General features: G+C 35.5%; 4 protein-coding genes across 5 annotated transcripts; 1 reads left to right on the forward strand and 3 right to left on the reverse strand.

The window, feature by feature from the left end:
• Nucleotides 1-703: 703 nt before the first annotated feature.
• Nucleotides 704-3,150, reverse strand: LOC101221511. Its single transcript, XM_004134470.3, has 2 exons — nt 2,754-3,150; nt 704-1,120 (listed from the first exon to the last, which is right to left on the reverse strand). Exons 1-2 carry the CDS (start codon nt 2,974-2,976, stop codon nt 981-983), a joined length of 363 nt encoding a protein of 120 aa, XP_004134518.1. The 5' UTR covers nt 2,977-3,150; the 3' UTR covers nt 704-980.
• Nucleotides 3,151-4,778: 1,628 nt separating this feature from the next.
• LOC101221114 (peptidyl-prolyl cis-trans isomerase FKBP13, chloroplastic) lies at nt 4,779-6,384 on the reverse strand. Of its 2 annotated transcripts, XM_004134468.3 has the most exons (5): nt 5,909-6,382; nt 5,670-5,762; nt 5,501-5,561; nt 5,316-5,384; nt 4,779-5,184 (listed from the first exon to the last, which is right to left on the reverse strand). In XM_004134468.3, exons 1-5 carry the CDS (start codon nt 6,263-6,265, stop codon nt 5,120-5,122), a joined length of 645 nt encoding a protein of 214 aa, XP_004134516.1. In that variant the 5' UTR covers nt 6,266-6,382; the 3' UTR covers nt 4,779-5,119. The 2 variants fall into 2 exon arrangements, with proteins under 2 accessions (XP_004134516.1, XP_031743008.1); XM_031887148.1 differs by lacking the exon at nt 5,316-5,384 and having other exon boundaries at nt 5,909-6,384.
• A 1,177-nt stretch (nt 6,385-7,561) lies between these two features.
• LOC101206739 (pentatricopeptide repeat-containing protein At5g66520) lies at nt 7,562-8,872 on the reverse strand. Its single transcript, XM_011660068.2, has one exon. It carries the CDS (start codon nt 8,870-8,872, stop codon nt 7,562-7,564), a length of 1,311 nt encoding a protein of 436 aa, XP_011658370.1.
• A 1,828-nt stretch (nt 8,873-10,700) lies between these two features.
• On the forward strand, nt 10,701-11,852 carry LOC105436048 (transcription factor MYB86). The gene has a single exon (XM_011660226.2). It carries the CDS (start codon nt 10,801-10,803, stop codon nt 11,668-11,670), a length of 870 nt encoding a protein of 289 aa, XP_011658528.1. The 5' UTR covers nt 10,701-10,800; the 3' UTR covers nt 11,671-11,852.
• The last annotated feature ends 105 nt before the right edge of the window (nt 11,853-11,957 follow it).

Genomic DNA, 11,957 nt, shown 5'->3' on the forward strand with positions numbered 1-11,957 from the left:
CATACATACCATTAGACATGCAACTCGAGGAAAATTTATAAGTAGTATAATCAATTGTGTTTTGATGATGAATGACTTTAGTTTCACATGTGAAGCAAGTATGATAGACACGACATCTCCAGATGTAGGAGTATTTAGGAGTAAAAGGTCCATTGAATCTTTAAAATAAAAAAAGTAACACCCACACGCTTCTTGCAGATAATAAGTCTATTATTGTTCATCAAGAACTCATCGTAGCTTAAACTTTGAACTTCAACCTCCACAAGTTACAAGTGACTGTCACAACTTAGTTTCCCTTTTCTTAATCAGTTCTTGCCAGTGGATTAATTTGAATAAATACACTTTTGATTCCCCCCCCTCAAAACCAAGTTGTAAAAGGATTTGACCAATTCAAAGCGGCAAAGGAAGACTAAGACGTAAAGGAAGGGATAATTTGACTATTTCACTTCCAAACCAAAGTTTAGACTTTCTTTAAAAGAAAAATAGCAAGATGAAACGTCAATGTGCGTAACAACACAAGATGTCACATCCAAATCACCCTGTTCCTTACTATTGAATGCAAAATCCAAAAACATAATAGTTATTTTATCCTATAAAATCATAGTTTAAATCATGATGTCATTATCACGTAGAAATATATAAACTATCATCAGAGTTGGCGTAGGATACTTAATGCTCAAAGAGAATTGCCGGCCACCATATATATCAAATTTCACGGCAGGCTTCTATGCTCGCAATAAATAAACTACAAGTACCCAATCGTGGACTTGTATCTCAAAATTTAGATCTACAAAAAATACATAGCAACTACTTTAAGGGTAAGAGATAACCACGAAAAGAGATCGAGTCAAATAAGATATATCTTCAGATTTAGCCTACTCCAAAATTTCAAGTGTCACAGATGAACTGAAAAATATAATATGGTACTATTCCAAGAGACTATCTATACTGGCCATGGGGGGGAAAACATTTATCAGAGATCAAATGTGGCGATTCCTCTTGACCTTGCATTTACCCCGGCGCTTAGCCTTGCCAACCTTGAATTTTCTTTTGGATTTCTTGCCAACTCCACCTACAGGCTTCAGCACGTCGCTTCTACTGCAATCATCTACGTCCACATCTGTAACAGACAAACAAAGAAATTAATGCCTGGAACAGTTCTATTTTCAAATAAATCAAACAGAAACCACGTCAATAAGTAAATGCATCTGCACTACCAAAAATGAGAACATAACTTATACATAACGAAGTCAGGTGATATATAATAATTCCACTTTGCATGAAACTCATGCAACCAAACTTCGTTATATTTCTTTTACCAGAATGATGTCCATTTGGTAGTTCAAATTAATAAGTTCAACTGATATGAACGTTCTATCATTTGTCAGTTTTCAGCAAGAGCCATTATTTGAGTCAAAAGACCTCGTGCAGATTTCTTCTCAAAAAACCCTCGTCAATAAGTAAATGGACTCAGCATTCATACTGACAGAACATACCCTCTTCTAAAACTTTAAAACCAAAGCATAATTCACACACAAACAAATATAGGAAAGCACAATAGAACAAGAGCATTACGCTTAGAATGGCACAACATTTTTTGGGGAAAACAAAACAAAAGAATTGATTATAGTGAGAACGAGAAAAGGCTAACACAAACCGAACTTCTTTACAGGAAATATTTCTATATATCATTCAGGGTCTCTTGTTACACTAAATATGCAGTAGGAAAAATACGGTAACTTTCCCTCAGAAATTTTTTAATTAACAAACTTGGATATTTCTAATGGGGAAAGCTTTAAAACATAATCACCATTTAAATTTATTTGTCACGAAACTTAAACTCGCAGTAAAAAATCTGGAGGGGGAAATAATAATTACGACAAAGAGGTAACCAGGCACTTAAATAAACTGAACAACTAATATATCTCATACAATATTAAAAGACTATTCACATGCCCCTGTATCATAAAATATGAGTTGGGTAACAAAAAGAAAAAAACCCAAGTTTAGACTGTCAAATGAAATTAGACAACATTTTTATCTTCGTTAAAAAGCGAACAGAAAAATTGTCTATTGAAATTGGGTCACAATCCTCCCATATTACCCCACTATGTTCTCCCTTTAATTAAATTGAAGGAAATGACTTCGACACCTGAATCCGGTCAATTATATGTATATTCAATCTGCTATTTTGGTTGCTAGCTTTCTGTTAAATCCCGTCCAGTGATTCTGTTAACCTCGTGGTTTAATGATTAGTTTAAATCTTCTGAAAGGGCTCCTTGTGTTTGAAGTTTAAGTACTCCTATTCGTTCACAATTAATACCATGAGCAATTACAATTTTAAAAATTCAAGTTTTAAGGTTAAGAATATCGAGTAGTCCATGAAGTGGATCAAAGCAAACCCTCAACGTATCAGAAAAAAAAGATAATTGGACTGCGAATTGCACGAAATTTTTTCAGGGGTGGGTCGGCTGTCTACGTCTCCCTCCATCTCACCCCTCTTTCAGCAATACAAAGAAATAAGAACGGACGAAGAGCCAAAATAGTGTTCATTTAGATAACAGAAAAAATTCTGGTTACGAGATTCGTCGGGACTTGAGTGAATAAAGGAAAAGGGAGGCAAGAAAAAAGATTTTTTTTTTTTTCACATAATGAGATGAAAAACCACAACAATGAAATCGAAAAACCTAAAGAATGAACAAAGCGAATCAAAAAGAAACATCTGCAAGTAATACAAAGAATAAAGGGGGTACCCATAGCAGCGTCAGCAGCGGAAGAGGTAGAGGGCGGTGCGACGTCCATAGTAGAGACATTGGAGGTTAAAGGAGAGGAACGCACGGGAAGCTTAGGGGCAGCAAGGGCAGCCTCTTGAGCAGCGAGCTTGGCGGCTTCTTTCTTGTCGTAAAAAGGGTCAACCATCTCTCTCCTGATGGCCCTCAGCCTCTTCTCTCTCTTCGATCTCATGGATTTCGCCATTTTTTCTCTCTCCAATGAGCTCCTTCCCACAGAATTTCAGGTTGCTTGGATTCCGTCGCCGAGCAAACCAATTTTAGGGTTCTGGTCGAATTAGGGTTTTCTTAAGAACCCTCACTATTTTAATGCCGAAAAGGCCCCTCGCTCCCAAGCTTCTCGTGATTTTGGAAATTCCCCAATATAGTTTAATATGTTAAATTATTTAATAATAATAATAATAAATAAATAAAAAGTTCCTAAACTATGTAATTTTTGTCAAAAAAGAAAAATAATAATTCAAAATTTTAAAAAGCCCACTCCAACTTTAAAAATGATATCCTTGTAATTAGGATTTAGAATCAAAATGACCACTTGGTTCGAAAATAATTATAAACCAACTCTAACCATTTTAATACGATATGTCGTTGGTTGATGTATAATAGATAAGTAAGAGTACAAATTACTATCTATATCAACAAAGTGTACATTAGTAAATAACTTTCAATTCTTTTAAACATTTTTTCATGTTTTCAGGATTTATCTCATTCAGGTGTAATATATTGTCTCCCTCTTCAACTCCAAGCATTACGTTTAAAGTAGGTAAGAGAAAGGTTTATTATATAAATTGTCTACCTTCGGTACAATTGTAAAATACAGTGTAAAATATAATTTTATATATTGAGTTTACACCATGAATGATCAAGAACTTTGAAAAAGTATGCAGTTAGTTGATTGAAAAAATTGTGCTTGTGTTTTTATACGTTATAAAAAACTACATCATATTTGATATATTCACACTTAAATGCATCATCAACACAAAGTTCCAAGACTAACTCAATTAAACTTTAATACAAACAATTATTTCCTCAACCATACTCTCACCCACTCAACTAGACATTTTATGCCAAGTGCACCTTAAGCAAAAATGACATTTTTAGACTTCTAATATAGGAAAGGAGATGTACGGATAAACAAATTTAGAAGTAAAATAATATTTATGGCATTGCAAAATTAAAAGTAAAATATAACAAATGTCTGGAGTGTGTCTATAATCTTAAATTTGTTTATATTTTATAAACATTTTGATCAATTTTACTATTTTTAAAAATGTTTCATTTTAAAATTATTTTTTTGTCACGATTTTAAAATATTTTTTTTCTCCGTGACATGAGTTGATAAAGCCCATTGGTTCACATCATTTTTTAAGTCTAACCTTTTTAAAAAATATAAATTAAAAATCTTCAATAAAAAGCATTATTTGATATGCCTTTTTATTTAATCATAAAAAACAAAAAACAAAAATCTGAAATTCAGGTAGGATGAATTCTCACCAAGATTCATAAACTTTTGGCAAAAGATCGTTAATTCAAACGAAATTGATGAATTTAGAGATACCAATTGATTCAACATCAAATTCACGATTTTTGAATAAGAGCGAAGGAAAATTCTTGAATGCAATGAAATAATGAATTAAAATTTCAAAATGAACACATATTAATTTGAATATTTCACAAACAATTCTAAATGGTTTTTGGAATTAGTTAACTATTGTCGCCTATGTGATTACACGTTACTTATGGGACAAAAAACATATTATAGATGAGTATTTTTTGATGAAAAAAATGAGATGGCATATAATTATTCTTTCTAAGCACACCTACTTTGTTTTGTTGCTAGGCTACCCTATCTCTCTAACCACAGTCCACCAACCCCACTTGATTGGCTACACCGTCTCCTCCTCTTGCTTCCTTCACTTATCAGGCAACAATTATCAATAAGATTTTAAGAACTAAAAGTGGTCAATCTTTTAAACTACATAAATCAAATTGAAGCATGAACCAAAGGCAGTTTGTTTTATTTTTTTTTTAAAAAAGAACAATAAATAAGAAATAAAGGAAAAGATGAGTCGGTGTGGATGGGGAGGATTACTACACGGTCAAAAAGATAAGAAAATAGAACCACTACCAGAAGGAGGAATGAGAGATGATACATGAGAGTGCAAAAACTATATTGACAATTAGAAGTCAAAAGCGGAGGCCGAGAAAAAGCAGCAAGTATGTATGAGTTATAAGAATTGTGTGACAGTAACTGTAAATAAATTAGAAAGAAGGATATATGGGATGGATATGGATCAGAATGAGGTCGAAGCTGTGTTTGATGACTGATGTCATGCCTTCCCAATGAACTCCACATCGAATAAGAGAACAGAGTTGGGAGGAATGATACATGACCCTGCATCCGCCGCAATCAATCAAACAAACAAAAACTCAAACTCCTTTCCCAGTTACCAACCACAACATTAAGAGTAGATTAGAAACTATTATGCTTTAAATTAAACAGTAATTGACTTCATTTCATTGTACCTCCTCTGCATCCAGCACCTCTTGCACCATACCCAAGTTCTGGAGGAAGCTTTAGCACTCGCTTCCCTCCTTCACAAGTTAATTTATATTAATTTAATTAACGCCATATTCCGTATTTCATATTCCATTTCCAATTTACATTTGCGTATGCTTTAATCATTTTCCACACTACATAGAAAACGTACCCGGAAGCATCGCTGGAACTCCATCGCCCCCAAGAATACCTTCATCCCAACCTTTTATAACCTGTACATATATATTTTTTTTTTTACTTTACTACCATCAACTGATAATCACTATATCCGCTTTCTAAATATATAAACACATATACATGGATACATATATTATATATACCTCTCCAACTCCAACTCGAAAGGTTAACGGTTTCCCCCGATTGTAGCTGCTGTCGAACACCTTTCCGCTCTCTAATTTTCCAACATAATGTGCCTATCAGCAACCAATTTGTCACTTCGCATGGGTATACAACATCAATTATATATGCCTATGCGCCACATTATTTCAGATTCCAAGCCCAATTTCAATCCTATAATCTATGGTAGAGAACAGAGAGGTAAAAGTGATTGAAGGCATACCTTGATTAGCTGTCCTTTCTCAGCCTCAGGGCCTGACCCGACAACTTTATCGCAGAATGCAAGGCCAGAAGGAGCTGTTGTTAATTCACATGGTGTGGCTTCAGCAGCTGCAGGCAGTGGCTGTAGAAGAACCTTGCCGAGGCCGAGCAGGAATCCACAACCAATTGCTTCTCTTCTGCCGAATGAAGCTGGGTTCTCCTTCGCTTCCAGTTTTTGATGAGGAAAATTGATTTTCGGGGTACGGGCGTAGGTAAATTTGGAAACTTGTTTCGTTGTTAGACATTTATCAAGTGATATGTCTTTGGAGCTAAGCGTTCTGGGAGTGACAGCCCCAACTGAAATTGCCAGCGAGCTCATCTCCAACAAACGCTAGTTTCTACTTTCAGAAGAAGATCGAACCAAAGAGGATTAGCTCCCACCCTCACAGCGCTGATTTGCCTTGCTGCGGTGCAATGGATAGAAGCTAGTGGCATTGACTGTGGGCACCATGACAACGGGTAACGTACCACAAAGCGGGCCTGTTTTGTTACGCGCCAAACCTTGGGCCACTCTGAGTCCACTTTTAATAGTTTTGTGGTAGTTTTGTTTAGAGCATGGCCCAACTACAGCTTTTAGTTCTCGTCGCGTTGAGTAGCTACAGTTTTCGAATTCTCAAATTTATCTAAAATAGCTATTTACAACTAACCGAATTTATCATCAGCAGCTGGTAACTCTAGTTTTTAGTTACTCAAAGATCAAATTATCAAAATACAGATGGAAAAGAATAGTACATACCGGCGAGTGAAGCTATACAAAGCGGGTCTAATAATGAAATAATATATAGTTCTCCCACAAAAAAATGAGATTCTTTTGGTTTCTTCGAACCTGGAAAAATATTTCTGCTTATTCAGCCCTTTCTAACTTTAATTTACTCACAACAAATAGAGCATGGCACACGAGTGAATTGATTAAACCGGACTCAAGATCTCACGAGGGACAGCAAACAAATAGAGCATGGCACACGAGTGAATTGATTAAACCGGACTCAAGATCTCACGAGGGACAGCAAATTTCTATCCTTTGGCAAAACTAACCAATGACCTTATAAATACAAACAAAACACCAACATATGCTATGTAGAAAAAGAAAACAATCAATCAAACAGAACAATTTGGTAGTGGGGCGCTCTGGTTCCACAAAAAATCTTTGCCAAACTCAATTTAGCACGGTGATCTCGAATGAAAGACCAAGCCATAACCAGAAAAGTAAGCACGCCCACATAGCACTAACCATCAGCCAGTAATAATCCCCTGATGTTGTATTTGATGTCCGCGCACAAAATAAGGACACGCTCTTTTGATCGAGTAAACTTGGCCAGAGCTGGCATTTGAGAAGCTATGCACCATTGCAAACTATAGATTTTAGATATATGGTCATTCATTCTCAATTCATTTTGAGATGAATATTATGCTTATTTATTATGATACCAAAGTCCATAAAATTTGAACAAGGAATTAATCCAAAAATGTTGAACCCACAGAGACAACACCAATCCACGTTAAGGATGGAAAAATCAATAAGATAGAATAATTTGCAATGGAGCAGATTACGAAACACCAGCTAAAGTAATTACCACTCTAATTCGAGAAGAAGGAACGATGCCATTGCAACCAATTATAGTCCACTTCTGATAAGGCTATAGGCTCTACCCTTCCGTACATGTTGGTTCAGTAAATTCCTTATATTTTCTGCATCATCCCACTTATCCTGTAAAACGTACAAATCAGATACGAGAGAGTAAACTCCAGCATGATTGTCGGGTTCTATCTTTTCCAATATCTGCTCAATAACCCTCTCGGCCAAGTCGAAGCTTTTATGTTGCTTACAGGCCGATAAAAGAGAGCTCCACACAATGACATTAGGTTCGAGTCTCATACTCTTAATGACCCCATAAGCTTCCTCCAACAATCCCGACCTGCCCAACAGATCAACGAAGCATCCATAATGTTGAATCCTTATTTCTAAGCCACATTCTTCAATCATATTAAAGTATTTGCGGCCTTCTTGAACCAACCCTGCATGAACACATGCACTTAAAACCCCAGTGAAAGTAAATTCATTCGGTTCCACACCTTCATGTCTCATCGTCTCAAATAAAACTAATGCTTCCTTGCAGCAGCCATGATGGGCCAACCCACATATCAGAGCAGTCCAAGTCCTGACATTCCTTTCAGACATCAAATTAAATATCTGGCAAGCATACTTCAGAAATCCACACTTGGCGTACATATCAACCAAAACCGTACCAAGTTCCAGGTTGAGTTCCCACCTATTCTTGACCACAAAACCATGAACCGATTTGCCAGCCAACAATCCTAAAGAGCCCATATGAGCACACCCGTTTAAGATTGACCCTGCCGCCATCTGATCGGGATTAATACCATTAATTATCATATCTTGGAAAAGAAGCAAAGCACCCCTGTAATTGCGATTGTTAATGTAGGCAGCAATCATGGCGGACCAAGATGCCAAGTCTCTTGAGGGCATTCGATCAAACAACTGGCGAGCAGTGTGTACATCCCCTGCCTTGGAATAGCCCGAAATCATAGTGTTCCAGGTAACTGAGTTTTTGTGGGGCATTTCATCGAACACCAAGCGAGCAAGTTGAAAGGAGTGAAGGACGTATGAATGAAGAAGAGATGTAGCGACAAAGACATGGGTAGTGAAACCAAGTTTAGTAATGTGGGCATGAAGATGGTGAAGAATGGAGAGATTGTTGGAAGAAGCGCAGGCTTTGAGCATAAATAGAATGGAGAAGCTGTCATGAGGTACGGATTGACGGTGCATCTGGGAGTAGAAAGCAAGTGCTTTATGAAGGGAGGGAGCATTTCGAATACGTAAAGCCCAAGAGTTGACGCCTTTGGCGGAGAAAGCAAAATGACGGCAAGAAGGATTGAGCAAGAGATTAACGAGCATAACTTTCATCACCAAACCCAAACCATATGGACAACCGCCAGTTCCAAGCTTAAAACGACCCCGCTGACCGTTAGAACCCTCTCTTGGCCTGTACTTTTTTTAGATTCAAATGGAAGGGCCTCTTCGAGTCCAGTGATATTATGTGTATATTTTTGCTTCTTCTATAAATTATAGATTTTAATTGATAAATGGGGAAATGTTCTTGTATGGCAACTATGTGGAAATATTTACCATAATAGCAATTCTTTATTTTTCCCGATTTTGGCGTCTTGGCGCTTTTCTTCCTTAGTATTCTTCTTCTCGTGTCACGCTCTCACGAACCCACGCTCCAAAAAAACTCTTACAATCCCGGCACAAGTTTGTAGTTAGGATTATTACTAGATGAGCTCCACAACTTTTAGCTTTTTTTAATTAATTAATTATATTGCTTAATTAAAGGGTGTTTTATATTCGGTAGTAAGTATGTTTAATTTATAAAATAATTAGGTAAACCATAGCACAACCGAAAGGCAACCAATTAAACAACGTCTTTAATTATTGAAGGCAAAATATGCATTCTTTAATGGTTATCTATGTAAATTGTGATACACCAAAAGTTAGGTTTTAAGAAATTTCAAAAGAGGGTTGTTTTTTCCTCCTCTGATGATCTCTTCAAGTGTACTGAAGTTCTGTTAGTCGTATCGCATAAGCACACTTCACCCTTTAATTAATAAATTCTTCATTGATTTGTTTTACTTGTGTAAGTTACACAACCCCTAAAACCCAATCTCCAAATATAAATTAACCAGCTTCTAATTTACATCTCATTTTTCTTTCTTAGATCAATAGAAGTTGGCAAAAGTCTACATCAATGTATCTATTGTTGATCAAATATAAACTTTTGTTATATTTTATAATTCTTTTCTATTGTATCTTTGATTTACAATCATTTTCTAAAATTGGTAACAATTAGATTAGTGTCGAACAATAGATGCTAAGAAGATAAAAGAAAAATACACAAAGAAAATTGATGATGAAGTTTGTCTAAAGACCCATCCTAAGTCATTTTCACAATAACACGTATTAGATATTGTTCATTATATGATACACGACATGATTGATATGAATAGAAAAGAAATATGTGACCATGGTTTACATTCCAGTTCCCTCAGGCAACATAATTATATATGTAGAAGAGATCACGGAAAATTTCTTCATTTAGTTAATATATACGTGCATATAATGTTAAGGAAAATTATAATATAATTAACATAATAAAATTAATATTTAGGTTAGTTGATAATTTAGGTAATTCAATTACTTATTTTCGTATGTTTCCTTATAAGGTTATAAATAACCCCTTAAGGGAGGGGTTGTTATAAATAATCCCTTAATTTTAGAATAGCTAATTTTGATTCATTATGTGAATATTTGTTATTGGGGTATTCAATTAATTTTTTTCTTATTTGCCATGAATTTGGGTTTATGTATTACCAGGAGGATGTGATAGAGAGAGTGAGGATTAATGAATAAATTAATTAAGATGGGTGAATTGAAAGAGATGGTTTCTTAAATGAATGAGGATGACTCAATTGCAGAAAAGTAGAAATTTTGGACCAGTTATATATTGAACTATTATATTCTTCACACACACACACATGTAATTTAGATACAAGTAACCTATATCCCTCTAAACTGTCCATAAATTAATTAACGTGGATACATAACAATATATAACTTCTATAAATTAATATAAATATAATAATATAATACAAATGGATCAAAGTAGGGGATTAATTATTATACTGTTTCCTGAGTTAAAATGGAATATATATTGGACAAATTGGAGATTTCCATGCCAGCACTATAAAGGCGGAGGGCTAGAGATATACAAAATTTAATAAGCTAACCATTGATTTGGATCAAGAGAAGAGTAATGTAATTTAATCAAGGAGACGATGAAGAAGGTGAAGAGAGGATTGTGGTCTCCTGAAGAAGACGAGAAGCTAGTAAAGTGTATGAAGAGGATATTGAGTAGTGATGGGGCGCAAGCGGCATGTTGGAGTCGTGTGCCTAAAATGGCAGGGCTTGAGAGATGTGGAAAGAGCTGCAGGTTGCGGTGGATAAACTACTTGAGGCCGGATCTTAAAAGAGGTTGTTTCAGTGCAGAGGAGGAAAGGACAATCATTGACGTTCACCGTATTCTAGGCAACAGATGGGCTCAAATAGCCAAACATCTCCCTGGGAGAACCGACAATGAGATTAAGAATTTTTGGAATTCCTCCATAAAAAAGAAACTTATTGCTCAGGGTCTTGATCCTACTACCCACAATCTCCTCCCTGCATCTACTACCAATACTATTTACAATCATCATCAATCAATTATAATTTCTCAATCCCCTGTCACCTCCAACAACAATAATAATACAACCTACTTAACTACTTCGTTGCCCCTACCCATGAACTTTGAACATCATCATCTAGGTATGAACGAAAACAATAATATTATTGATGATAGCAGTGAGGCGTTGCAGAGGAATAATACGTTGGAGAAAGACAATGATGACAATGGCGTGGGTATGGTTGCAGAATATCAACTGGAAATGGGGTATAGAGAGCTCAATAACAATGTTATGATGAGGCAGCAGCTCCAACATGATGTTGATGTTCATGATTATAAAACCACATGTCACAATAGTACTACCACTGTTGTTGAGTTTCACGATTTTGATTTCTATTTTGAGGACTCGACACCCATGTCAAATATTCCGCCAAATTCCATCCTTACCAATTATACTTCTTCGTCCAATAATTTTCAATTTGCTTAGCTAGCTAGCTAGATTGGCTACCTTTTAATTTACGACCGTTGTTATTATTCATTAATTACCTTTTGTCCATAATGAATCCAATCTCGGTCATCATCTACTATATTATACATGTCATGCTTGTATGGATGTACCTCATAAATATAATGTACGTTATATTATATATATTCATTTTCTTTTCTTCCCTATTCTCTTTATATCTTCTTCAATTCTTTCTCAATATTGTTCGTATAATAATCTAATTTACATGAATGAAACTTCTTCCTTTCAACACGCAGCATGCATATAAT

Source organism: Cucumis sativus, chromosome 6 (assembly GCF_000004075.3).
Source record: "Cucumis sativus cultivar 9930 chromosome 6, Cucumber_9930_V3, whole genome shotgun sequence".
NCBI classification, from domain to species: Eukaryota; Viridiplantae; Streptophyta; class Magnoliopsida; order Cucurbitales; family Cucurbitaceae; genus Cucumis; species Cucumis sativus.